Below are 27,310 nucleotides of genomic sequence, written 5' to 3' on the forward strand. Positions count from 1 at the left end.
AGACTGCGATGCGCGACGCCGTCCGCCAGGCGCCGAGCGCACACGGGGGAGGACGCCGCTGCTTCCGGGCCCCGGGCCAGCGCGCATGCGCCGAGCTCACTCACGGACCCGGAAACTGCAGCCGCTCTTTCTCCTCCCGCCTCCTGGGCGGCTTCCAGTGCGGCTATTGGCTGGACCTACCAAGAGCCGCGGAGGGCCTCTCGGGATTGGCTGGACCTACAGAGAGCCGCGGAAGGCCTCTCGGGATTGGCTGGACCCACCGAGAACCGCAGAAGACCTCTCGGGATTGGCTGGACCCAGCGAGAGCCGCGGAAAGCCTCTCGGGATTGGCTGGACCCACCGAGAGCCGCGGAAGGCCTCTCGGGATTGGCTGGACCTACCCGCGACTCCGAGAAAGGGCGGTCGCGATTGGCCGTCCGCGTTTGTTGCGGCGCTTGCATTGGTCAGCTTCGGGCCCGGGGGCGGGACTGATATCCCAGAAGGAGCGGCGGCCACTGCGGAGCCGGTGTGAGGCGGCTGAGCCGGACCGCGGGCCGCTGCAGGGCGCGGCGAGATGGAGGTGTCGGGGGTCTCGGCGCCCACGGTGACGGTTTTCATCAGCAGCTCTCTCAACAGCTTCCGCTCGGAGAAGCGGTACAGCCGTAATCTCACTATCGCCGAGTTCAAGGTGCGGCCTTGGGGGCGGGGTCCGGGGCGGGGCCTGGAAGCGAGGGGGCGGGGCTTGAGGCCAGGTTGCGGAGACTGGCAACCAGCGTCCCCGGCGTGGGAGCCCGGGAGATCGGTCCGCGGAGTAGGGGCGGGGCCGGTGGAATCAGGGGGCGGGGCCCGGGAGAATCAGAGGGGGCGGGGCCCGGGAGAATCAGATGCTCTGGAGAGCCAAGGGGGCGGAGCCCGGGAGAATCAGAGGGGGCGGGCCCTGGAGAATCAGAGGGGGCGGGGCCGGGAGAATCAGATGCTCTGGAGAGCCAAGGGGGCGGAGCCCGGGAGAATCAGAGGGGGCGGGCCCTGGAGAATCAGAGGGGGCGGGGCCGGGAGAATCAGATGCTCTGGAGAGCCAAGGGGGCGGAGCCCGGGAGAATCAGAGGGGGCGGGCCCTGGAGAATCAGAGGGGGCGGGGCTGGGAGAATAAGATGCTCTGGAAAGCCGAGGAGGTGGGGCCGGGAGAATCAGGGGGCGGGGCCCGGGAGAGCCGAGGGGGCGCGGCCCGGGAAAATCAGAGGGGGCGGGGCCGGGAGAGCCGAGGGGCGGGGCCCGGGCGTATCATTCTCAAGAGAGCCGAGGGCGCGGGGCCCTGGAGAATCATGATGGGAGAGCCAAGGGGGCGGGGCCCAAGAGAATCATGCTCTGGAGAGCTGAGGGGGCGGGGTCCTTGAGAATCATGCTCTGGAGAGCCGAGGGGCGGGGCCCGGGAGAGCCGAGGGGCGGGGCCCTGGAGAATCTATGCTCAGGAGCACCAAGGAGGCGGGGCCGGGAGAATCATGCTCTGGAATGTCAGAGGGGGCGGGGCCCGGGAAAATCAGAGTGGGCGGGGCCGGGAGAGCCGAGGGGCGGGGCCCGGGAGAATCTATGCTCAGGAGAGCCAAGGAGGCGGGGCCGGGAGAGCCCAGGGGGCGGGGCCCTGAAGCGCCTGGGCTGGCTGGGCCCAGGCCAAGCCCTCCTCACCAGCCTGCCCCTTGCCCCCCGCAGTGTAAGCTGGAACTGGTGGTGGGCAGTCCTGCTTCGTGCATGGAGCTGGAGCTGTATGGTGCTGACGACAAGTTCTACACCAAGCTGGATCAAGAGGATGCGCTGCTGGGCTCCTATCCTGTAGATGACGGCTGCCGCATCCATGTGAGGCCACCCTTCCAGGGACCCCACCCCATCCGTTGGTTCATTTATTGGATCACACTGTGCCTTGCCCGATGTGGTGTGCAGTGTAGTCCCTGTCCTCACGGAACCCCAGCTAAGCCTAGGGAAAAGCCCATGTCAATCAAGTAGACAGTGACAGACCAGAGTTGCTGCACTGGGTTGGAGGCAACCCCGGGGGAGAGTGGGGAACACAGACAACGAGGCGCCTGGCTTTACCTGGGGCGTCCGAAGGGCCTCCCTGAGGAATGGATGTTTGAGCTGATGTCCTGAGGATATTATGTGGAGGGAAAGAGAACAGAGCTCTAAGGGATTGCAGTAAGCCTGGCCAGATTGGGAGAAGCAGGCGCACAAAAGACCTCTGTGTGCAGCGGCTCTCCTCGTTCTGCCTTCAGCCTCTGCCCACCGCCTCCACTCAGGTCCTTCCCCACTGTTGCTTCGGCGTCCTATTCTAAGCTCCATCCTCTTTTCTGTCTTGGGTTGTGTTCTCTATCCAAACAGTGCATTTTATATATGCCCACATGGCCAGCCCTTCTACTTAAGATTTTACCTCCCAGCACCGGGTATAGTGGGGCACACCTGTAATCTCAGCATTCAGAAGGAGTCAGGAGGCAGGCCTAAAATAAGCAGTGAGACTGTTACAGAAACAAAACAAACAACAGCAACAACAGAAATCTAAGCTGGGCAGTGATAGCACACACCTTTAATCCTAACACTTGGGAGACAGAGGCAGAGTGCTCTCTGTGAGATCAAGGACAGCCTGGTCTACGTAGTGAGTTCTAGGACAGCCTGGACTACACAGTGAAACCCTGTCTCAAAAAAACAAAACAAAACAAAACAGAAGACAATAGGAGCTGGTTGGGGGAGCCTGTCAGCCTGAGTTCAGTTCCTGGCGCCTCATTAAGGAAAGAGAGAGCCAATTCCACAAAGTTGTCCTCTAGCCTACACACACACACACACCAGTGAAAGCCAAGTGTGGTGGAACTTCAAGGCCTAAGTTCAGTTGTCAGCATAGAACAAAAATGGCTTTCCAAGTAGTGCTTTTACAAGAGTCAGCAATTTCATTTGTTTTGTTTGTTTTTATTGCATGATGTTTTTCACATGGGTATGGGACAGCAATCCAGCAGGTCAGCAATGGGCTTTCTCCTTCCTCTGTGTGAGTCTGGTAAATTGAACTCAAGACCAGGTTTGGCAGCAGGCGGCTTTACCCACTGAGCCATCTCACCACAACTGTCCTGTTCTCCTGCCTTTTTGCAGTTTTGGTTTGTTTTTAGATTTGTTTATTTTGGTCTTATGTGTATGAGTTTTTTGTCTGTACATATGTGAATGAAGGAGGCCAGAAGAGGACACTGGATCCCCTGGAACTGGAGTTACAAGTGTTGTGAGCTGTCATGTGGGTGCTGAGAACTGAACCTGGGCCCTCTGCAAGAGCAGCCAGTGCTTTTAACCCCTGAGGTCTCTCTCCAGCACCTCTTGTTTTTCTGAGATAGTTTCATGGGAGCCCTCAAACTCCCTGGATAGCCATGGCAAGCCCTCTCTCTATTCCTGAGCTTGTCTCCACCTCCCAAGTGGAATTATAGCTCAGTCTAAAATTTTGACCTCTCTTTCTCCTTCTTTAAAGCATGTTTTGGGTTTTTCTTTGCTCTTTGCTGTTACCACACTCCAGCGGATCATGGGACTTCTCATTGGTCTGTCTCCGATTAGAATTCCAGAAGGGCAGAAATGGCCCTCGCTTTAGTTCGCTGCCCTGTCACCAGCTACTGGATTAGGCCTCCGTGAATCACTGAGTCACTGCTGAGGGGTTGAGTCCCCAGAGGAGCACCAGGACTATGGTTGACTTATCTCTATTTGTGGAAGAAAAAACTCAGTTTCAGGATGGAGTTGTTGTTGATTTGCTCTGTTTGTTGGTTGTTCTTATTTATTTGTTTATTTATTTATTATGTATACATCGTTCCTCTTGCATGTATCCCTGCAGGCCCGACGAGGGCACCAGATCTCATTACAGATGGTTGTGAGCCACCATGTGGGTGCTGGGAATTGAACTCAGGACCTCTGGAAGAGCAGCCAGTGCTCTTAACCTCTGAGCCATCCCTCCAGCCCTGTTGGTTGTTCTTATGCAATTTGATTTCTTTTCGAGAGCATGCGTGTGTGTGTGTGTGTGTGTGTGTGTGTGTGTGTGTGTGTGTGTGTGTGAGTGAGTGATAATCATCTTGCCCGCACCTCCAGAGTGCTACACTTATAGGCCTGGGTCATCCTCCCAACACTGGAATTTACTTTCTCAAGGGTGAACTCTTGCTAGAATTTTGACCTGGGTCTGCCCTGACTTCAGAAGCCACTGAGCCTGGAGAACTGGTTCTTTTTCCTTTCAATTGTTCTGTGACTGGCTCTTCAAGCATGTATGTTGAGTTGGATATAGTTGCAAGCCATAATGCAGAAGGCCTGCGTTAGCCCTACCCAGTGTGTGTGGTGGCATTAGCTAAATGATCCAAGAACCAGATAGGAAAAGTCCGTGGGGGTGAGGGTGGTGCAGGAGAGCGTGGCATCCCATGTACTGGGGAGGCTGGCCTTGAGTGAGCCCTGTGAGGACTTCTGGAGCAGGTGCTCTGTGGGCGTCTCAGGAAGAGTGTTAGTACAAGAGGCAGGGGAGGATATGGCCTGTGAGAATACTCTGAAGGAGGAGGGAACACAGAGGCTGCTGGGAGCTATTGGGCTGGAGGGCGATGAGCATGAGGGATCTGCTGAGCCTCTGGTGTTCACGGGCATCCTCAGGTTGTAGGCGGGAAGCCAGATGGAGGACAGGCAGAACAGGGAAACCAGAGAGGAGGCTGTCATGACCCAGATGATCCTGGTTCTGGAGGTTGGGGCCACCCTAGGAACCTCACAGGGGCCCTAAGAGGAAGGATGTGAGCCAGCCTTGAGCTCTACAGCTGGTTCAGGGACATGGGCACATGAGTGATGCTGATGCCAGCCTGTGGAGAGCCCCTGGAGGCAGATGCAGTATCCAGAGGCCTAGTGGGGGTGAGAGAGGGGAGTGGCCTGTGTCTGTTCTGCTGGACTCAGGGGAGGAGAGAAGCGTGGCTTCTGCAAAAGTCTCCAGACTATGCCAGTGTGTGACTTCATGCCAGCATCCCAGGTCTTTCGCTACTGACCCTGGTCCCCACTGACTCCCTTCCTCTTACCAAAGGTCATTGACCACAGTGGCGTCCGGCTTGGAGAATATGAAGACGTGTCCAAGGTGGAGAAATACGAGCTCTCACCGGAAGCTTATGACCGGAGGCAAAGTACAGAATGCATGGGTTGGGCTGGAAGGGGCATGTGGGGTCCCGAAGGCGGGGGACACAGAGGGGGCCATCACAGGCTAGGCGGTGGGGCTGGGTCTTGGAGGATGGCAGATGGTGAGGTGGGACAGATACCTGGGAGGTGAGAAGGTTGGGCAGGCAAAGGGGAACTTGAGGTGGGTTGGGGATTGGGCAGAGGGTCGTGGTAAAGATGACGTGTGATCAGGGTAGCGTGGCATTTGGAGCAGGCGTCTGGGAAAGGTCAGAGTGGGCAGACGGGGAGCCAGATGTTTCAGGGGCCAGGTGAAGAGGAATGTGTGGAGAAATAGGGGCAGCTGAGGGGCTGGAGACAGGTGGCAGCCCTTCGGTTCTGAATTGAGGGGAGATCCAGGTAGGCCAAAGCAGTGGTGAGAGGCTTGAGGGTGTCTCTCGGTAGCTCTTGAGCATGCGGAATAGAATTTCTCCATGAATGCCAGCCCTTTGTGGGAGGGGCATGACCTGAAGGTCAGGTCTGACCCCATCTCCACCCTGCCCACAGATACAGTTCGGTCGTTCATGAAACGCAGCAAGGTAGGCCCATACAACGAAGAACTCCGGGCGCAGCAGAAGGCTGAGGCCGCCCAGCGCCTCAGTGAAGAGGAGGCCCAAGCCAGTGCCATCTCTGTGGGTAGCCGTTGTGAGGTGCAGTCACCTGGCCAGTCCCTTCGCCGGGGCACTGTCATGTATGTAGGTAGGTGTCTTTCTGTCACTGTGACCAGAAACCTGACAGAACGTAAGGAAAGGTGTCTTTGGGCTCATAGTTTCAGAGGGTTCGCTTCCTGGCCATTTGGCCCCATGCACTTGGCTATAGCATCATGGAGGACCAGGCTGGCCTCAAACTCAGAGATCGCCAGCCTCTGCCTCCCAAATGCTGGGATCAAAGGTGTGCACCACCAACACCCAGCTCACGCAGAACCCGTGTAGTCAGGCACTCATTTGAAGCCTGGCTTAGCCATGACTACATTGCCACATAAGCCTTTGTCTGTGGCAGTATAGCTGTGCTGCCCTGCTCTGGCGAGGGTCCTGAGTGAGTGAGGGATAGAATCAGAAAGAAAGAGCCAGGGACGAGGCTGCCATCTTTGGGAATGGGAAGGAGGTGATATATAAGGACTGGAGGTAGGAGTCTGTCTCCATGGCAGCCTTTCCACTCCACCAGGAAGCACAAACCATGAGTGAGCGCCATATAGAAGTCTCATTGAGATTTCTCTCCTGGATAGGACTCACAGATTTCAAGCCAGGCTACTGGGTTGGTGTCCGGTATGACGAGCCCTTAGGGAAAAATGATGGCAGGTAACGTATCGCCGCTGGCGTGGGTGCTTGTACATGAGTGCTGCTGGCTGAGCCCACCCACCTGGCTCCTGGAGTGGTAGCCTGCCCTCACTGTCACCTCCCCATCCTGTCCTGCAGTGTGAACGGAAAACGCTACTTTGAGTGCGAGGCCAAGTACGGTGCCTTTGTCAAGCCATCGGCTGTCACCGTGGGAGATTTCCCAGAGGAGGACTACGGGTTGGATGAGATGTGATGCTGAAAGGACATCCCCTGATCTGGCCCCTGATAGAGCCCCTTTGTCTGTATGCCTGTGGCCCTTTTCCTCAGATCCTGTTTAATTGTATTCACGTTTGTCTGCCATTGACTTTTCAGATTTGTGCATTAAATTAATCAGAATCCAGGAGGATATGGGAGTCTCTTGATTTCGGGAAGATCATGGTAAAGTAACTCATAGTGGGTGGTGGTGGCACACACCTTTAGTCCCAGCACTCGGGAGGCAGAGGCAGGCGGATCTCTGTGAGTTTGAGGCCAGCCTGGTCTCCAGAGCGAGTGCCAGGACAGCAACAAATACATAAAAAGATCCTGTCTCAAAAACAAAACAAAACAAAACACAAAACACCTGGATGAAGGGATGGCACCTAGATGCCTCCAAAGAATGGCTTTACCTTTCTTTTTGTTTTTGTAGACAGGGTTTCACTGTAGCTTTGGGGCCCATCCTGGAACTCACTCAATAGACCAGGCTGTCCTTGAACTCACAGAGATCCAATTGTTTCTGTCTCCCATGTCCCTCTCGGTGACTTTGCCATTTCACTTAGTAATATCCTGAGCGCTCGAGAGGTGACTCATGGTTAACAGTACTTGCTGTGGGGCTGGAGAGATGGCTCAGCGGTTAAACGCACTGACTGCTCTTCCAGAGGACCCAGGTTCAACTCCCATAGCAGCTCACAACTATCTGTAACTCCAAGATCTGACACCCTACCACAGACATACATGAAGGCACATAAATACATTAAAAAGTGCTTGCTGCTCTAGCAGAGGACTAGCATCCATCCCAACACAGCTCACGAAGGCTAATGTCAGCTTCTTGCATACACAGTATACACACCCATATAAATATTCTGCCGCTGTAACAGCCCAAACTAATTCAGCTTAAGCAAGATGGAAGCATGAGTCCTTTTTTTTTTTTTTCCTTAGGAGACAAGGTCTCAGCATGTCGTTTGTCCTGGACTTACTGAGTAGGCCAGGCTGACCTCAAACTCCAGAGATCCTCCTTGCCTCCGTCTCCTAAGCACTAGGAATAAAATCATGCGCAACCATCCGTGCAGCTTGATTAATTTTCTTTTAGAGGCTCCTGTATTCCCCAGTATTCTGATCTCTGTGTGTCCACAGCCATCTCCACCTTGCTGCTCTCCCAGCCTCTCCCACCCCACGCTCCAGGAGAGAAGGAACAGGGTTGCCAGTAGCCTTTGCCTTTAAGGAAAAGCACCAGAACTGGCGGTTCCCTGCAGTCCTAGAACTCGGGAGGCTGAGGCAGGAGGTTAGCCTTGGCGATTTGGAACACAGCCTGGTTTATGATGAATTCCAAACCAGCCTGGGCTGGAGTACAAACCAGGAAGAGGCACAGTTCAAGACTGACTCCCTAACTCATTAGCCAGGATGTCATGTGGCCACATGGTAAAGCTAGAAGAATCTGGGAGTCAGGCCTTAACTCTAGAGCAACTGTTAGCCCAGCCCGCTGTCAAAGGAGCTGCGCTAGAGAAGCTGGGAAGAAAGGGGTGCTGGTGAGATCTGCCGCAGACCCTCACCTGAGGGACCTTTGTAGTCTAAGATTTGTTTTTATGTTTTGCCTGCATACAGTGTCCACACAGGCCAGAAAAGGACATCAGGTACCCTAGAACTGGAGTAACTATTGTGAACTGCCAAGTAGGTGTTGGGACTTGAACCTGGGTCCTCTGGAAGAATAGCCAGTGCTCTGAACTGCCAAGCCATCTCAACAGCCCTCACTTAGTATTTTAAGGAAGTAAACAAAGCCAGGTTTGTGGCACAGGTCTGCCATCCTCCCAACTCAGACAGGCCTGGGCTACTGAGTGAGTTGAGGGCCCAAATAGTGAGACCGTGCTGGAAAAAGCGCAAAGAAGCTAAGTGGTGGTGGCACACACCTTTAATCCCAGCACTCGGGAGGCAGAGGCAGGCTGATCTTCGGGTTCAAAGCCAGGTACAGAGTGAGCTCCAGAAGAGCCAGGGCTACACAGAGAAACCCTGTCTTGAAAAAACAAAAAAAAACCAAAAAACAAAAACAAAAAAAAAAAAAGGAAGAAAGAAAAAACACTTAGCCAGCTTCACCTTCAATTCCAGCACCTACCTGGTGTACCTGGTGGCTCACAACCACCTGTAACTCCAGTTCCAAGGAATCTGATGCCCTCTTCCGGCCCTCGACGGCATTGCATGCCTGTGGTGCTCATACATGCCAAAAACCACTCACACACATAATTTTTTTTAATTTGTTTAATTATTTTTATGACATACACAGTGTTCTGCCTTCATGCATGCCTGCAGGCCAGGAGAGGGCACCAGATTTCGTAACGGATGGCTGTGAGCCACCATGTGGGTGCTGGGAATTGAACTCAGGACCTCTGGAAGAGCAGAGCCATCTCTCCAGCCTCACATAATTTTTTTTTTTAAAGTTAAAAAGAGGGCTGGGAATACTGTCTAGCATATGGTTCCATCCTAAGCAGAGAAAATAAATAAGTAAATAAGTAAATAAAGCATGGAAGTAGTGGGTAGCATGAAGCCGTTCTTTGTAGCATTGTGTAGCCTGGCAGAGAACACCGCCCTCAGGCTTACGATGCATGTGCAGTCCGTGTGTTCTGGAGAATGTGAGTCACTAGGCAAGGACCTGCATGGAAAATAATAACCCTCATTAGCTCCTTCAAGGGATTCTGGGCAGGATGACTTTTTGCGAGATGGCTTAATTGTTGTAATTGCTTAATTATAACTCCCGAAGGGGGAGGAAGCAGTAACAGCGAGCGGATACAGAAGGAAGGAAACAAAAATGCCTGAGAGCTCTGGGGTGGTCCTTCGGCACACAGCCGGTGTCACCTGCCCCCACCGCAGACAGAGCATGTGGACTCAAAACCCAGAGTGGCAGGGCCAACCCAAACATGGTTCGAAACAACTGCCTGTGGATTTGCACAAGCCACACACCCACCACACATGCCCAGAGACATCAAGCGTTACAAGAAGTAATAGAACATGCTGGCACATCACCTCCCCGCCAAGTCAGCAAGCGAGAAGAATGCCCCGACTTTCCGACCAGCTTGTTGGGCAGCCTTCTGTTGTGGCAAATACCAGAGAGGATGTTTTCCGTGTTTGTGTGTGTGTGTTTGTGTGTGTGTGTGTGTGTGTGTGTGTGTGTGTGTGTGTGTGTGTGTGTCTCATGTATGTAGCTATGTTTGCATGTGTGGGTATGTGTGCATCTGTACTCGGGCATGCATACAGCAATAATCCTCTGTTGCTCTTCATCAAGGCGGGTCTCTCACTCAAGCCCAGGGCTCACTGATAATGTTAGTCTTGCTAGCCAGCCTGCTCTGGAGATTCCCTGTTGCCCCCGTTCGAGGCTAGACTTACAGACGGGCCCGCATGCTCACCTGACATTCACATGCTCAACCAAACTCCAGTCTTGAGACTTGCAAACACTAACCCTCAGTCAGCCCCAGCTGAGAGGAGCCTGGCTTAGCTCAGGGACCCAGAACTTGCCACGCATGCACGAGGTCCTGGATCCGACCCCTAGCATTGCAAATGGGGAAAACTCCTGGCTGCAGAGATTGCCAACCGCGGTTATGTGACCCTCGTTGTCGTTGTTGTTGTTATCCCGGCCTGCGGTGAGACAGACGTGTCACAGCAAGGAGCACGTGGCGACGCTGCTCATCTCACAGTGGCAGGGGAAACAGAGAGAAAGGGCCGGGATCCCCTCTCCCCCCCCCCCCGAGTGTGCACCACCTGTCTTCCCTTCCTTCAGCCAGTGCCCACTTAAAGGTTCCACAGTCAGCAACGACACAGGCTGGTGACCAGTCTTCAGCCTATGAGCCCTTGGGGGATACTTGGGATCCAAGAGAGTTCATACTTGAGCACCAAGGACCTGCGCTCATATGTACTCATACGATGGGGCTAATTATAGTTAAGAGAGGTGTGATCCATAAGCTTTAGTGAGGAAGGTGCAAGCTCTCAAGCCTGGCAGCCCAGGTTCAAATCCTGCTCTGGCTATTCAGATGAATGAGCTCACTCCTAGGAAGCAGGGCTGAGGATGGACCCACCTCCACACACACACACACACACACACACACACACACACACACGCACGCACGCACGCACGCACGCACATACACAGACACGCATGCACACATGCACACACACAGTTGCAGAGACTAATAGCTTCAGTTAGTGAGGCAGCTGGCCCGCAGGGATGCTTGCTCCTTGTTAGCCAGAAGTACAGTGAGGCTGCACTCCTACTTTTAAACCATCACCCTTTTGCCCCCCCAATGCTCCTGTGGGTTTGTCACAACGGTCCCAGGTCTCTGCTTCCCTCCTCTGCAAACCCTCCAGCCTCGACTCCACCAGGGGGCAGCAGCGCGCCGCTCAGCCGCCGTGGGGCCTGTAGTCCTGCAGGCTTGCGAAGCCCACGAATCAAAAGGACTTCGTTTCCCAGAAAGCATTGCGACATCTCCGCTCCATCCTACTGTCCCCGAGTGGAGGCAGTCGTCGTCCCCGGTTCCTCCCACCCAGTCCGGGCGATACCAGGAACTGTGCGGTGGGAGGCACTGAAAACCCCGCCCCCGCGTAGCCCAGGCTAACCTGAACCCCAGCAGCCAGTGCAGCGGGTGCTGGGACTGCAGGCCTGCGCCACCAAGCCATGCCTGCTGCAGCTTTGTTAATTGCCGTGCCATGGCCATCTTGTTTTGCTTATTACACATCTCCCGTTGTCTTCGTTGATGTAGTAATTTACTGAGTTTTTGGAGACAGGGTCTTGCGATGTAGCTGTAGCTAGTCTGGCAAATGCTAGGATTACAGACATGCGCCATCACTCCTGCCACTCTCAAGAGAGTGAGAGTCTCATCGTCTTATCCAGACATGTTTTTGCATGATTCTGATAAGGGTTTCTATTAAATCTTTTTTTAAAGATTTTATTTATTTATTATGTATACAACATTCTGCTTCCATGTATATCTGCACACCAGAAGAGGGCACCAGATCTCATCACGGATGGCTGTGAGCCACCATGTGGTTGCTGGGAATTGAACTCAGGTCCTCTGGAAGAGCAGTCAGTGCTCTTAACCTCTGAGCCATCTCTCCAGCTCCTCTATTAAATCTTTTAAGAAGCCGCATTAAGGGGGCCGCAGAGATGGCTCAGTGTTAAAGAGTATAAGACCCCCGGAAGCTCAGGCCTCCAGGATCTCAGCCCAGGACCGCGGTCACCCCAGTCACCAAGCGGAGTCGAAAGCTTGATGCAAACTGCAAGACGCTTTATTGTTGTTTAACGAGCTAACCCCATGTTAGTTCGGGTCTTTCACCCACCCGCCATGGCGGATGGCTAGAAAAGACAGCTCGAACCGGCTGCAGAGAGATCTTATATGGCAGCGTAAAGGGGGGTGTCTGGGGGTACGCACAGGCTCAGGATTGGTGTGCCTCCAGGCTTGGAGGACTTGCCCTGTGTTGATCGGCCAACTGGTTGTTATGGCCCTTAGGCCCTCCCAGGGTGGTTGCTATGCTCTGCACGTCATTGCTGTGCACTTGTCCATAAAGCACACCCAGAATCATAAAGCATAGCGCCACCAGCTAACTTCTGATTGGTTCCTTGTCACGAGGCAGGGATCTGACCTCTTAATGACTAAGACAAGGTCAGACAAGCAGGAGTTCGGCTGTTATGGCTGCCGAAATGGGGAACTGGTCCCTTCAAGAGCACTGGCTGCTCTTCCAGAGGATCCGGATTCAGTTTCCAGCACCCACGTGACAGCTCACACAGCATTCTCTCTTGTTACAGAGGATCCAGTGCCCTCTTCTGGCCTTCCAAGGCACCATGCACAAACACGGTACAAAGACATACGTGCAGGCAAAACACTCATACACATGAATAAAATTTAAAAATATATATTTTATAAAAAGTCTGATCCTGATGGCTTATGCCTGCTGTAAGACCCTCAGAAAGCTGAGGCTTCCAGAATCTTAGCCCAGGACGACGGCCACCCCAAACACAGAATGGAGGCGAAAGCTTGATGCAAACTGCATGAGGCTTTATTGTAGTTTAACGAACTAACCCCATGTTAGCTCGGGTCTTTTACCCACCCGCCATGGCGGACGGCTAGAAAAGACGGCTCCTTGGGTCTCCCAAAAGATCTTATAGGGCAGCGTAAGGGGAGTGTCTAGGGGTACGCACAGGCTTACGATTGGTGTGCCTCCAGGCTTGGAGGGCTTGCCCTGTGTTGATTGGTCAACTGGTTGTTATGGCCCATAGGCCCTCCCAGGGTGGTTGCTATGCTCTCTACGTCATTGTCGTGCGCTTGTCCGTAAAGCACACCCAGGGTCGTAAAGCATAACGCCACCAGCTAACTTCCGATTGGCTCCTTGTCACGAGGCAGGCATCTGACTTTCTAGTGACTAACTTCTGATGGGTTCCTTGTCACGAGACAGGCATCTGACCTCTACGTGACCAAGGCAGGTTTATGGCAAGCATGTGTTCGGCTGTTATGGCTGCCAAAAGTGAAGCCGGTTCCTTCACTGCAATCCCAGGAATAGGGAGGCTGAGGCAGGAGGATTGTAAACTCAGTCTGTCTGGGGCACATACGGAGACTCTTGTCTTTAAAAGCAGGCAGATTCTGGGGGTGTAGGACCCTTGCTCAGTGCGCATGAGATCCTTGGGATTGACCCTCGGATGAAAAGGAGACAACGAGAAAACATAAACCAGGGCTAGTGGGACTGCTCAGTTAATAGTGCTCGCTGCCAAATCTAAGGGCCCGAGTTCGATCCCTGGGACCTGTGTGAAAGTGGAAGAAGAAAACTGATTCCACAAGGTCCTCTGACTTCCGTATGTTCATGCCCCCAATAATAATAAATAAATAATTTTTAAAGGGAAGAGATGTGGGCAGGTGCCCAGAAGCTGCCCACAATCCCGTGGAGAGCCTCCACAGCCAGACTTGAGTGGAGCTGTTCCTTCAGTCTGCAGCAATGTCCTATTTGGGGCAAACAAAGAGTCACGCGTTTGTTTCCCCAGGGTAGAAATGCTCACAGGCTGGGCATGTGCCGCCATGTCCAGCTGCTTACTTAGCTTTTGTTGTTTTATTTTTGAGACAGGGTCTCACTATGTAACCCTGACTGGCCTTAAACCCACAGAGATCTGCCTGCCTCTGTCTCTCGAGTGCTGGGATTAAAATATTGCACCACCAGGCCTGGCTGTTTGGTGTTTTGTTCTGGTTGAGATGGGGTCTACCTGTGCCCCCAAGGCTGGACCGAAACCCATGGCAACCCTCCTGCCTCAGCTTCCTAAGGGCCACACAAAGCCCCAGTCCTGATACACATCCTATATCTGACTATTTCAGAGTTAGAGCTAGAACTGTTTGGTGGTTTTTATATTGTATTCAAGGGGGACTGGAATGTAGCTCAGTTGGTAGAATGCTGGACTAGCATGCAAAAGCCCCGGGTTCTGTCCCTAGCGCACAGTAAGTGTGCTTGTGAAGGAACCGGCTTCCCTTTTGGCAGCCATAATGGTCGAACACATGCTTCTATGACCTTGACCTAGTCACTAAAGTCAGATGCCTGCCTTGTGCCTGAACCAATCAGATGTTAGCTGGTGGCGCTATGCTTTACGACCCTGGGTGTGCTTTACGGACAAGCGCACAGCAATGACGTAGAGAGCATAGCAACCACCCTGGGAAGGCCTATGGGCCATAACAACCAGTTGACCAATCAACACAGGGCAAGCCCCCCAAGCCTGGAGGCACACCAATCCTGAGCCTGTGCGTACCCCTAGACACTCCCCTTACGCTGCCCTATAAGATCTATGTGCAGCGGCTTCAAGCTGGCTTTTCTAGCTGTCCACCATGGCGGGTGGGTGAAAGACCCGAGCTAACATGGGGTTAGCTCGTTAAATTACAATAAAGCCTTGTGCAGTTTGCAGCAAGCTCTCGAATCCGCCTGGTGATTGGGGTGACCGTGAACGTGGCCTGGGACCCTGAATACTTGAGTTTTCGGGGGTCTAACACTTGGAAGTGGTGACAAGAGGATAAGGAGTTCAAGGTCGTCCTCAGCTACAGAGGGCGGTCAGGCCTGTTTGGGATGCACAAGACCCTGTTTCAAAACAAACCAAAGGCAGCTAAGATGGGTCCTTGAGTAAAAGTATGAAAGGTTTTAGTTCACAGAGAGAAAAAGTTTCCCATAGGCCTTGGCCCATTACAAGGAAGTTGTCCCCAACCCCGGGCACATCCTACGGTTTAGACGGGGGCAATCGCCAAGACAACCCTCTTTGGGTCACACGTGGCTGGCCAACAGACAATCAAGGACTTTCCAGGGTACATTCTATGGTTTTTCCTTTGTAGAAAAGCAGGTCACACCTGGGTGACCACTCTAAATGAGATCATACTTTGTAATCAATCACTTTGTGCCCCTTGCCTATATGCTGATCTGCGGTTTTTTTCCTATATAAGGAGCTTGCACCCCATGCTGGGGTGTGCAGCTTTCCCGATATTGCTGACACCCGAATGCGCATTTGTTCAATAAACCCTATTGCTTTTGCAGCTCTTGGTCTGGTTTCTGAGTCTCGGGGGCGCCTCGGGATCCTGAGGCCCTTAGGGGTCTGGGGGTCTTTCAAGTAGTTGTTGCCAAGACTGATGATCTGAGTTCAATTCTAAGCACCCACCTTGTGCAAGGAGAGCAATGACTCTTGCAAGCTGTTCTTTGACCCCCCCCCCAAAAAACCTTCCATACATGCCCCATGGCACCTCCCACACTAACTGTACAAATGTAATTTAAGATAAAATGTCCAAGTCTAGGGGAAAGCAAGCCTAAGGACCCAGCCCAGAACCCCATCATCGCAACAATGAAAATAAGTCTAACTTTCCCACCAATGCCTTGGTACATTATTCTGTAAGAGTCCTCTCTTTGCCCGTCAGCGTGATAAGGCTGGATGTCCAAATGACTCACCCACTTGGCTATAGTGACGATGGCTGTCGGCCTGGTGCCGGGGACTGTGACTAGCTGACCTCACATGGCCTTTCCAAGAGAGGCAGCCTCTGTGCTGAATTTGAAACCTCCCAGCCCTGAGATAAGCAGGCAGAAGCTGCATGGCCTTTTCCAACCCAGGCTCAATATTTTCTTTCCTTTCTCTTCCGTTTCTTCCTTTCATTACTTCTTTTTTAAGAAAAGTAAACCTTTATTTCAAATTAAGCTGCCTGAATTGGTTGTTTCAATGATCGTTCTTCAAAGAAATCCTCCACTGAGCAAACCACAAACATTTAAATCCTCATTTTTTTTTTTGTTATTATTGTTGTTTGCTTGATTTGGAGACAGGATCTCACTACGTAGCCCCAGCTGGTGTGGAACTTTCTATGTAGACCAGGCTAGCTTCAAACTCACAGAGATCCACCTGTCTTTCTCTGTCTCCCAAATGCTGGGATTAAAGGTATGTACTCAGCTTTCTTTTATATTCTGGTTCTTTTTGTTTGTTTGTTTATGTTTTTTCCAGACAAGTTTTCTCTGTGTAATAGTTCTGGCTGTCCTGAAACTCGCTCTGTAGATCAGGCTGGCCTTGAACTCACTGAGATCCACCTGTCTCTGCTTCCTGAGTGCTGGGATTACAGGTGTGTGCCGCCACCACCTGGCTTGTACTTAGCTTTTAAAAATTAGTATTATTTATTTAATTTTACTTGTGTGTGTGCCTGAGTATATGTATGGGTGTCACCTGAGTGCAGAAGCCCTTGAAGGTCAAAAGAGAGCATTGGGTCCCTGAAACTAGAGGGTTTTTGTTGTTGTTTTGGGTTTTTTTTGGTTGGTTTTTTTTTTTTTTGGTGGGTTTTTGTTTTTGGTTTGTTTGGTTTTTTGTTTGTTTGTTTGTTTTTGTTTTTTAAGACAGGATTTCTCTGTGTAGCTTTGGAGGTTGTCCTGGCACTCATTTTATAGACCAGGCTGGTCTCGAATTCACAGAGATCCACCTGCCTCTGCCTCCCTAGTGCTGGGATTAAATGCGTGCACCACCAACGCCTGATGAAACTAGAGTTATAGGTGGTTCTGAGCCACCATGTGGATGTGGGGAAATAGAACCCAGGTTCTCTGTAAGAGCAGCCAGTATTCTTAACCACTAAGTCATCTCTCCTATGTGGGGTGCCTTTCTGTATGCTGTGAATACATTTTATTACCATTGGTTAATAAAGACGCCGATTTGGTCAATAGGCAGGCAGAATAGAGCCAGGCAGGAAATCCAAGGCAAACATACAGGGAGAAAAACAGGCAGAGTTGGGGAGATACCAGCAGCCCACCGGGAAGCAAGATGTGAAGTGATAAGCCACAGCCTTGTGGTAAAATACAGAATAATAGAAATGAGTTACTTTAAGTTGTAAGAGCTAGTTAATAATAAGCCTGAGTGATGGAAGATCACTGAGTCCAGGGGTTCTGGGCTGGAGTGTGGCTGGTTGTATACATTCTCCTCTCCTCTATCAGGAATTCACATGCAGATCGCAGTGTCTGACTGTTAACAGGTAACAGTAGATAGGAGTGGGGAATTTGGATACAAAGTATCTGCTTCCATGATACAGGCCACAATTCAGAGAAGACTCCTGACCGCAAAGGAGGATGGGAAATGTAGTCTTGCTTAGGAAGCTCAAAGGGAAACGATCTTAATGGACCCGAGTCTTTGTCAGAGGCCCTGATAAAAGGCCAAAGAGAACTTTGGGCTGGGTGGTGGTGGCGCACGCCTTTAATCCCAGCACTCGGGAGGCAGAGGCAGGAGGATCTCTGTGAGTTCGAGACCAGCCTGGTCTACAAGAGCTAGTTCCAGGACAGCCTCCAAAGCCACAGAGAAACACTGTCTCAAACAAAAACAAAAAAACAAAAAAAAAAAAGAGAGAGAAAGAGAACTTTGGTTTGTGTCCTTCTCCTTCTCCTGGAGTGGTCCCAAGCCTGGTCTAGGGCTTGTGTCTAGGCCGTGAAGGAGTCAAGCTTGTAGCTCCTAGGGTCCCCTCTCTTCTCCCTGGGCTGTGGTTATCAGTCCCTAGGGAGCTGTGTCTGTGTTCTCTTTGCCAACACTATCTGACTTAGTTCTCTGCTGACCTTGGCCGTTTTCATCCCTGCAAATAGTATATATGTGTTGTCAGACTTTTTCGTTGGGACCGTTGGCTCCCCAATAATGACGCATGAGACTTGTTATTAATGGTTAGTAAAAGCTCAGTTGATAGCTTAGGCTTGTTTCTAACTAGTGCTTATAACTTAAATGAACCCATTTCTATTCATCTACATGCTGCCATGTGGATTGTGGCTTTTACCTCTCCTCCTGCATGGAAGGACTCTGCCTTCTTCCCATCGTTCTCTCTTCTCTGAAAATCCTGCTGACCATTTAGCTGTTTATTAAACCAAGCACAGTGACATAGCTTCACACAGTGTAAAAGAGCAGCTGTATTCACCACGCACATTCCTCGCCCACTTCTCTTCTGGAAGGTGTCCAGTGATTCTCACAGTCCTTCCTGAGTAATAAACTAGACAGACAGTAAGGCTATTCCACAACATTTATGATACTGCCCTTTTTTGTTGTTGTTGTTGTTTTGTTTTGAGACAGGGTTTCTCTCTGTGGCGTTGGATCTGTCCTAGAACTCACTTTGAAGACCAGGCTGGCCTTGAACTCACAGAGATCTGCCTGGCTCTGCCTCCCGATGCTGGAATTAAAGGCGTGCGCCACCACTGCCCGGCCGATGCTGCACTTTTTTTTTTTTTTTAAATAAACTTGCTTGACATAAGTTTTCATCAGTTCGTGCAAGACCTCTTGGTCCCAGCTGTTGTTTCTGTCCTTTTTTATTTTTTGTCTTCTTTATTTCTCATTGCCAGTCCTCCCACTCAGCACCTCACTGGTTGGAACCCCTGTTCCTGCCACTTCAGGTCGCATTGGCCAATCTTAACCACATATTTGGGACTATGGTAGTTCTGAAAATAGGGAGGGACTGCATTGTTAGCTGTCTCTGTCTGCTGCTTGTCTCCCTCTCCTTACACAGAGGGTGTAACCCCATGCTTTGCTGGTTAATTTTTGTCCACTTGACACAAGCTAGGGATACCTGGGAAGAGTTCCAGAAACTCAGTAGAGAACATGCTTCTGTTCCTTTGGAGCCTCCAGCCTGCCTGCGTGATGTGGAATTCCCCATTTCTCTTCTCTCTCCCTCCCCCCCTCTCTCTCAACCCTGCCCTCTCAGAGGATTGCCAACAAAGAAAAGGCACCAAAAAGTCCAAATTTCTGGCAACTACTGCAGCTTCCTCCCCTGTTGCCACCAAGCAGCCCAAGTCCCCACCTAAGCACTCAGCTTTTGACCATACTGGGGCACAAACCCAACGTGTGGTGGACAGGTCATTACTCCTCACCTACAGGCTATACAACCTTCCTGCTTTAGTTTGGGTGCTTGACTTCTCCGGCCTCCATCTCTGGGACTGGAGAACCCACCCGGGATTTGCTTTGCTCAAATAAACTTGTTCTACTTTTTCAATTCTGCTTGATCTGGCTTACTGCGTCAGCCGAGAAATCTGTTATTGGGGTATAATGTACTGGGCACTCCCACATTTATTATTATTATTATTATTATTATTATTATTATTATTATTCAAAAACAGGGTTTCTCTGTGGCTTTGGAGACTGTCCTGGAACTAGCTCTTGTAGACCAGGCTGGTCTCGGACTCACAGAGATCCTCCTGCCTCTGCCTCCCGAGTGCTGGGATTAAAGACGTGCGCTACCAACGCCCCGCATGGTTTTTTTTTTTTTTTTTTTTTTTTTTTGAGACAGGGTTTCTCTATGTAGCTTTGGAGCTTATCCTGGCACTCGCTCTGGAGACCAGGCTGAGTTTAGTTATTATTCAATAAATATGTGTTCAAGGAATAAAGGATGAAAAAAAAAACTTCTGCTGCTTTTAGATGATAGAATATTATACACACAGTGAAACAAACACTGCAACAGAACTCAGAATGATAGCAGAGTCAGTGCAATAGAATTCTACTTCTTTCTTCCACAGCAGCTAAAGCTTCAGCACCCTGGGACTGATGTTGAGGCTACTAGGCACCCAGCACTCAGACAGCTTCTGCCGATGGCCCTCCTACTCCAAGGCAGCAGCCTGGCCTGTGAGATCCAAGATGGCCCCACCACATCTGTGTTAGCTAGTGGGGGAAGAAAAAGGGCAGAGACACTGGCTTTGTTCCTCCTTCACAGCAAGCCGAAGGGAGAGATGAAGTCTTAGCCTTACTGTCTGTCTAGTTTATTACGCACGAAGGACTGTGAGAATCACTGGACACCTTCCAGAAGAGAAGTGGGCGAGGAATGTGCGTGGTGAATACAGCTGCTCTTTCTGGGGTAATAAAACATGCAAAAGACCATGGGCAGAATCAACATTTGCATTTTGAAGAGACCAGCCGGATGGCTCCTGGGTGCCAGGAGGACAAACTGAGTTCAGTCCTCAGATCTCGGAAGGAGGTCGGGGGAACTGACTCCTGAATTGTCCTCTGGTCCCCACAAATGACTGTGTCACATGCACACCGGCACACACACAAATACACTGTTTTACTTTGCAAGCCAAAATGCTCAGAAATCTAAAAATATTCTCAGGAAAAAGTCAGAAGTAAAACAAAATAAGCGGAGGCTGGGGCTGGGGCTGGAGTCCTTTTGTGACATTTCTCAGCTCACAAACTGGGCAGAGTGTACAGACGTATACTCCCAGAACTGAGGAGGTGGAGGCCGGAGGATCCCAAGGGGCCAGTGAGCTGGCTCAACAGGTAAAGGTGATTGCTGCCTGAAAGGGGTGAACTAAACTAAAGGCTCCACTACTAGGAATGAAGGGACCAGACCCTCTCTCAGCCCCTGCTTCAGAAGCCATGACAGGCTACAGAAAAGACATGTAGGCCTGTAACACAAGAAACTCCAGATCCTCTGGACTCCCAGAGCCTAGGGCCAAAACTGAACAGAAAGAAACTCCAACCCACCCCCACCCCACTTGGCCCTAACCTCCTTGGTACTTGGTTCCTGGGAACTGTTTGGTCACAAAAGAAACTCCAGGGGAGACCAAAACCTCCCCTGTAGTCTCCAGGATACAGTTCTGAAAACTATTGGTATCTATGAACAACAGCCCACCTACAAGTAACAAGACAAAGCCATAGAATAGAGACCACAGAATGTTCCCTCTCAGCACTGACCAATGAGAATACCTGGTACACAGGTATTTCATGCCAAAATATGACTTTGAGAAATTCCTGATTGTTCTCAAATGTCAACCAATCAGAAACCAACCCGTACCTACTGGTGTAATCCTGTATCTTTTGTCTTTAAAATCTAGCAGTACGGCTGGAGAGATGGCCCCTATCAAAATTAAGTGACTAGGGCTGGAGAGCTGGCTCAGAGGTTAAGAGCACTGGCTGCTCTTCCAGAGGACCTGAGTTCAATTCCCAGCAACCACATGGTGGCTCACAACCATCCCTTATGAGATCTGGTGCCCCCTTCTGGTGTGCAGATATACATGGAAGCAGAACATTGTATACATAATAAATAAAATCTTAAAAAAAAAAAAAACCCAAAACCTAGCAGTAGACAGGGAACTTCACCCTCTCTGGAGGCTGCTGGGTCAGCTTGCTAGACGGGGTCCCTCCCATGGTAGGATAGAACAGTCAATAAACTTGGTGCATTTGCATCGGTTCTCTGTCTCCCAGGTGTCTTTGGGGATCCTTGTGACTCAGGCACAACACTGCCGAGTCCAACAAGTTTGATCCCCAGACCCCACATGGTGGAAGGATGGAACCAACCTGTGCAAATTATCTTCCAACCTCCACAAGCACACTGTGGCTTGTATGCATGCGTGCAAGCTCAAGCAAGCGCATGCTCACACACACACACACACACACACACACACACACACACACACTCATCAAGATAAACAAAATAAAGCCGGGCATTGGTGGCGCACGCCTTTAATCCCAGCACTCGGGAGGCAGAGGCAGAGAGGCAGGAGTATCTCTGTGAGTTCGAAGCCAGCCTGGTCTCCAGAGTGAGTGCCAGGATAGGCTCCAAAGCTACACAGAGAAACCCTGTCTGGAAAAAAACCAAAAATAAAAAAAAGAAAAGAAGATAAACAAAATAAACATAACAATTGTTTACAGAGTATTATTTACTTACATGGCTTTTGTCTGTGTGAATATATTCCACTGTGTATGGGTACCTGAGGAGGCCAGAAGAGGGGTTTGGATGCCTTGGAACTAGAGTTATAAGTGGCTGTGATCACCCAACAGGGCTGATGGGAGTCACTCAGATTCTCTGATAGAGCAGCAGACTCTGAGCCATCTCTCCAGCCCGCCTACCTCCCTTTGTGGCTTTTGAGACAAGGTCCCATTAGTAGCCCCGACTGATCTGGAACTCAATATGTAGATCAGGCTCCTGCCAAAGTCTCCACTCCTGGCTTCTCCAAGAAAGAAAGAAAGAAAGAAAGAAAGAAAGAGAGAAAGAGAGAAAGAGAGAAAGAGAGAAAGAGAGAAAGAGAGAAAGAGAGAAAGAGAGAAAGAGAGAAAGAGAGAAAGAGAGAAAGAGAGAAAGAGAGAAGAAAGAGAGAAAGAGAGAAAGAGAGAAAGAGAGAAAGAGAGAAAGAGAGAAAGGAGAGAGAGAGAGAGAGAGAGAATCTCAAGGTTGTCGTCTGGTTCAAGGCCAGTCTGGGCTGCATGAACCTTCAAGGATGCTAGAGATCAAGGCAGGCCTACTTGTCGAGCCTGGGATAACTGGTGTGCAAACCTTCTCCAGGCTGAAAATGTATTCCTTGCTTTTACAAGTCAGCTGTGAAAGGACTGGGGGTAGAACTCATTGATAGAGCACTTGACTCCCAGCCCCAAGAGTCAGTGCTCAACACTGGTTGAAGGGTCTGAGGAAATGCTGACTCAAATAGTATGCAAGAACAAAGAGCATTTAATATTCTAGCATGCGGGCATGGACACCTGAATAAAATGGCAACAACCCTGAGAGGGCCATGCAGTTCCTTTTAATCACAGCTAGGGGGAGTTTCAGAGTCAGCTACATAATTGGCTAAGCCAGCATGAGTTACATTAGTGTGTTTCTAATTGGCTAAGGTTTAGCCTTATCATTTTTGCACACATCTGCACAAGCTTGGATGTGACCTAGAGAAGGGAGCTGCTGGGCTTGTTCTTGAGATACTGTGAGACTGTGAGGCCCTCTGTGTTTGTTCTCTCCCTCGACCCCGAATGTAAGGACCTTGTACGTAAATTGCCCTTGGTTGGAAAAGACACCTGTTTTGCCCTTCTCAGAGAGCAGCAACTTAAATTCAGTTGTAAAAAGTGGGAGAGTTTAACCCCTTCATGGTAAGAAAACACTGTTCTAGGAACTAGATACAGGTCTGTGATACAGGTCTGTGAACAAGTCAGAAACCGCCGTCTTCAGAGAGCTCACATTTTAGGGCTGACGACAGGCAAGAAACAGTATTGGACAGTACCTATATAGAGTATTAGTGGGGTATGAATGCTAAGATGGATGGTATAGCGCATGGCTAAAATCCCAGTCCTGGGGGGACAGAGGCAGGAGGTTCTCTCTGAGTTCCAGTCCAGCCTGGTCTACTGCATGAGTTCCAGGCCAGCCAGGGCTATATAATGAGATTGACTCATAAAAGAAAAAAACGAAAGTGGTGTGTGACGGAGTTAATTAGAGATCACACTATGAGGTGGCTCTAAGGGAGGGCCACAAGAGGCCTGGACCGTGGAGTCCCAGTGTCCCATGTACAGGAAAGGAGCTGTTTGGACATCACACAGGGGCAGAGCCTCCAAGACTTTTGTCCACAAGGCTTCAGCTGGAAACAGCCAGGTCCTAGAACTTGTTACATAGACCGGGCTGGCCTCGAACTCACAGAGAGCGTCCTGCCTCTGCCTCCTGAGTGAAGGGATTAAAGGCGTGTGTCACCATGCCTAGCCTCTTTGCATTGTCTCAAATGGTCAGGAGGTGACAGGATGGGTCAGTAAGGGCTTTGTGGCTTTGAGTGGTAAAAAAAAAATAACAAAAAAAATGATGCTACACGAATATCCGGCATGCACTCTACCACCAAGCTGCTCTCCCTGGGGAGAGAACTTTGAGGCTTTTGGAATGAGGTGTAGCGGGGACAGATTTTGAATCAGAGGGATCTGAGCCATGTGCCCAGGCTTTCCTTTGCGGGTGACTAAGGGGGAAGTCATTGAGATGGCATGGGGAGGGGACTAATTTAAGGCTGTGGGTGTGGGGACAGCACTGAGAGTCTGCAGAGGGAGCAGGTTAGATTTGCTGACAGCTTGGAGCATGGGGGGGGGTGTAACAGAGACAAGAGAGTTAGTTAGTTGGGGTTGGTGAAGCGAGATTGTAATCAGAACTAGGAGACCTTGTGTCAATAGCAAATAAACAAACAGCAAGGGGCTGGAGAGACCACTCAGTGGTTAAGAGCACTTGCTGCTCTTGCGGGGGATCTAGGTTTGAATCCCAGTACACACATGATAGGCACAGGCACACATGTGTAAACATGAAATAAAAATTTAAAATCAAAGACACTAAAGAAAAGAAAAAGCAAATAAACAAAAAAGGAGCCTTGTCCCCATCCCTAAGGAGGACTGTAGGAAGCAGGATGCAGGAACCTTGAGTCCTGGCCTTGCCCAGGTGAAAGATAGGGATCTGGAGATGGAACATAAGACTTGCAGGGCCAGGCACACACTGGCAACCCTGGAGCTGGGGAGGTGGAGGCAGGAAGGTCAGTTCAAGGCGTTCTCTGTTACACAGTGAGCTTGAGGCCAGCCTGGGCTATAGGAGACCACCCAGCCTGGGCTATGGGAGACCACCCAGCCTGGGCTATGGGAGACCACCTCACAAAATGTACACACAGGGGGAAAATCATTAAAAAGTACCTCAGGGTTGTACTGAATGGCACGGTAGGGTAGACAGGAGGGACCTAACACTCACCGATGCTGAGAATTGAGACAGGGTTAGAAGTTAGGGAGAGAAAGTTAGAGGACAACATGAATCACTTTGGGAGTGAGTGCTATGAAAAAAAATGACAAAAAGTGGTTCTATTTATTTATTTATTTATTTATTTATTTGGTTTTTCAAGACAGGGCTGGCTGTCCTGGCACTCGCTCTGTAGACCAGGCTGGCCTTGAACTCACAGAGATCCGCCTGCCTCTGCCTCCCGAGTGCTGGGACTAAAGGTGTGTGCCACAGGGGCTCCCTGAAAGGATTTTATTTATTTATTTATTTATTTATTTATTTATTTATTATGTATACAGTTTTCTATCTGCGTGCCAGCAGAGGGCACCAGATCTCAGTCAAGGTGGTTGTGAGCCACCATGTGGTTGCCTGGAATTGAACTCAGGTCCTCTGGAAGAACAGTCAGTGCTCTTAACCGCTGAGCCATCTCTCCAGCCCTGAAAGCATTTTTGTTTTTAAACTGTTGTTTCGAGATAGGGTCCTGCGGTGTAGCTCACCTGCCTCAGCCTTCTGAACCCTAGGATTGTAGACAGGTGTCATCATGTATACCACAGGAGGTTCTGAGAGCATGAAGCCTGCGGCCTCACCAGGCTTTGGATGGACAAAGAGGACTTCCTAAACGAGAGACACTTGAGCTCCCATCCAAAGCGGAGGACACGGGCCAACAGGCAAACCCAAACCCAGGAGTGTTTGTAGGTAGAGGACAGGGCTTGCGCAAAGGTCTGCCAGGGAGTTGAGCCTGAGGTCAGGACAGAGAGCTGAGGCTTCTCAGTAAGGCACGGAGGGTGTGACAGGAAGGGAATTCACATTAGTCACCGGCAAATGACTTACTGGCTAAGCCCAGGTTTAGACCTGGGTCACCACCTCCTGTTTGGCTCATGTTATATCTTGCCTCCCACACACAGGCTTGAGCAGCCATTGCCTGGCTTTGCCTGGCTTGGTCCCAACAAGCCCTCAGGTGACGTCAGGAGCAACTATAATTTTTGTCTGCTGTGCCCTTGTTATTTGAGTGATTATCGTATTAATTAAATTATTGGAGATGCTTTGCGCAAGGGTGACAGTGAAAGGAACAGGGAAGGCAGACTGGTTGTCCGAGCTTAACCTCAGTTTACTTATATGTGGAATGGGTATTATAAACAGCACCTATTCCACAGGGCTGCCACGAAGACACGCAAGCTGGTATGTGCAAAGTACTCAGGAACTGGCAGTTATCTGTCTATGTTATTTAAGGATGAGCAAGAGGAAATGAGCTAAGAGTTCCAAGTGGGCTCCAAGTTGAGGGAACAGTATGGTGACATGGGGACTAGCATAAGGGCTGCCATTTCCTATGTATTTAGTCACTTAATTTTTTAAAGATTTATTTATTAATTATGTATATAGAATTCTGCATCTAGGCCGGGTGGTGGTGGCGCACGCCTTTAATCCCAGCACTTGGGAGGCAGAGGCAGGCGGGTCTCTGTGAGTTCGAGGCCAGCCTGGTCTACAGAGCGAGTTCCAGGACAGCCTCCAAAGCCAAAGAAACCCTGTCTCCAAAAACCAAAAAAAAAAAAAAGAATTCTGCACCTATGTATACCTACACACCAGAAGAGGGCACCAGATCTCATAAGGGATGGTTGTGAGCCACCATGTGGTTGCTGGGACTTGAACTCAGGACCTCTGGAAGAGCAGTCAATGCTCTTAACCTCTGAGCCAGCTCTCCAACCCTAGTCACTTAATTTTGATAGGGGCTTACCCAGGGGGAACCCAAGTCTAACTTTGCCACTCTTCCCATTTTTTTTTTTTTCAAGGTAGGGTTTCTCTGTGTAGCCCTGGCTGTCCTGGAACTCGCTCTGGAGACCAGGCTGGCCTTGAATTCAGAGATCCGCCTGCCTCTGCCTCCCCAGTGCTGGGATTAAAGGTGTGCACCACCACCAGGCTATTTTTCTCCCCTTATGAGACAGGATCCTATATGGCCCAAGCTGGCCACAAACTTGGTATGTACTGAGAATGGCCTCCTGTCCCCACCTCCCAAGTGCTGTTGTTACAGGTATGTGCCATGATCTCTGGCTATGTTCCCATTTTACAGATGAAATCATTGCTCACAGACAGGTCACTGTTTTAAGGATGAGGAATGAAGATTCAAACTGAGGTTTATATAGTCCCCCCAGGAGTGGCCAGGGGCCAGACCGACAGACTTAGATGCCAAAAAGGGACCCGGGATGGAGGTACAAACCGATGGCCACCTAAAGATTCCCTGCAGTGTGTTTTCGCTAGTGAATACCTGTAATCCTAGCATCTGGGAAGCAGAGGCAGGAGGATTGCTTCAAGTTCGGGGTCAAACAGGGCGTTAGGGTGAGTTCAAGGTCAGTTTGGGACGCATCACAAACTTGCCTCAACGTGCAGAACGAACGAACGAATGAATGAATGAATGACAATAAAGATCGAAGTCCCTTTTGGAGCAGGCGGGTGGAGGACCTGAACCAAAACTCTAGTCCCCTCGGGGTTCCAGCCCCTGGTTGTTGGAATGGTTTGCTATTACTCGTAGGAGTGAAATCTGGACCGCGATGAACTTCGGGCAGCAGTTTGTTCGGGGGGCGGGTTAGCCAGGCGAGCAAGGGGCTCACACCCGGAACCCGCTACGTGGGGCGGGGCCCTCCCGCGCAGGCGCAGTCTGCTGCCGCGGCGGTT

At 50.6% G+C, this 27,310-nt stretch overlaps 1 protein-coding gene across 1 annotated transcript; it reads left to right on the forward strand.

Annotated features, from left to right (window-relative positions):
• The first annotated feature begins 524 nt into the window (after positions 1 to 524).
• Positions 525 to 6,835, forward strand: Tbcb (tubulin folding cofactor B). The gene is made up of 6 exons (XM_027432535.2): positions 525 to 667; positions 1,687 to 1,830; positions 5,030 to 5,126; positions 5,662 to 5,853; positions 6,380 to 6,452; positions 6,570 to 6,835. Exons 1-6 carry the CDS (start codon positions 554 to 556, stop codon positions 6,682 to 6,684), a joined length of 735 nt encoding a protein of 244 aa, XP_027288336.1. The 5' UTR covers positions 525 to 553; the 3' UTR covers positions 6,685 to 6,835.
• The last annotated feature ends 20,475 nt before the right edge of the window (positions 6,836 to 27,310 follow it).

This window comes from Cricetulus griseus, chromosome 9, assembly GCF_003668045.3.
Source record: "Cricetulus griseus strain 17A/GY chromosome 9, alternate assembly CriGri-PICRH-1.0, whole genome shotgun sequence".
Taxonomy (NCBI): Eukaryota; Metazoa; Chordata; class Mammalia; order Rodentia; family Cricetidae; genus Cricetulus; species Cricetulus griseus.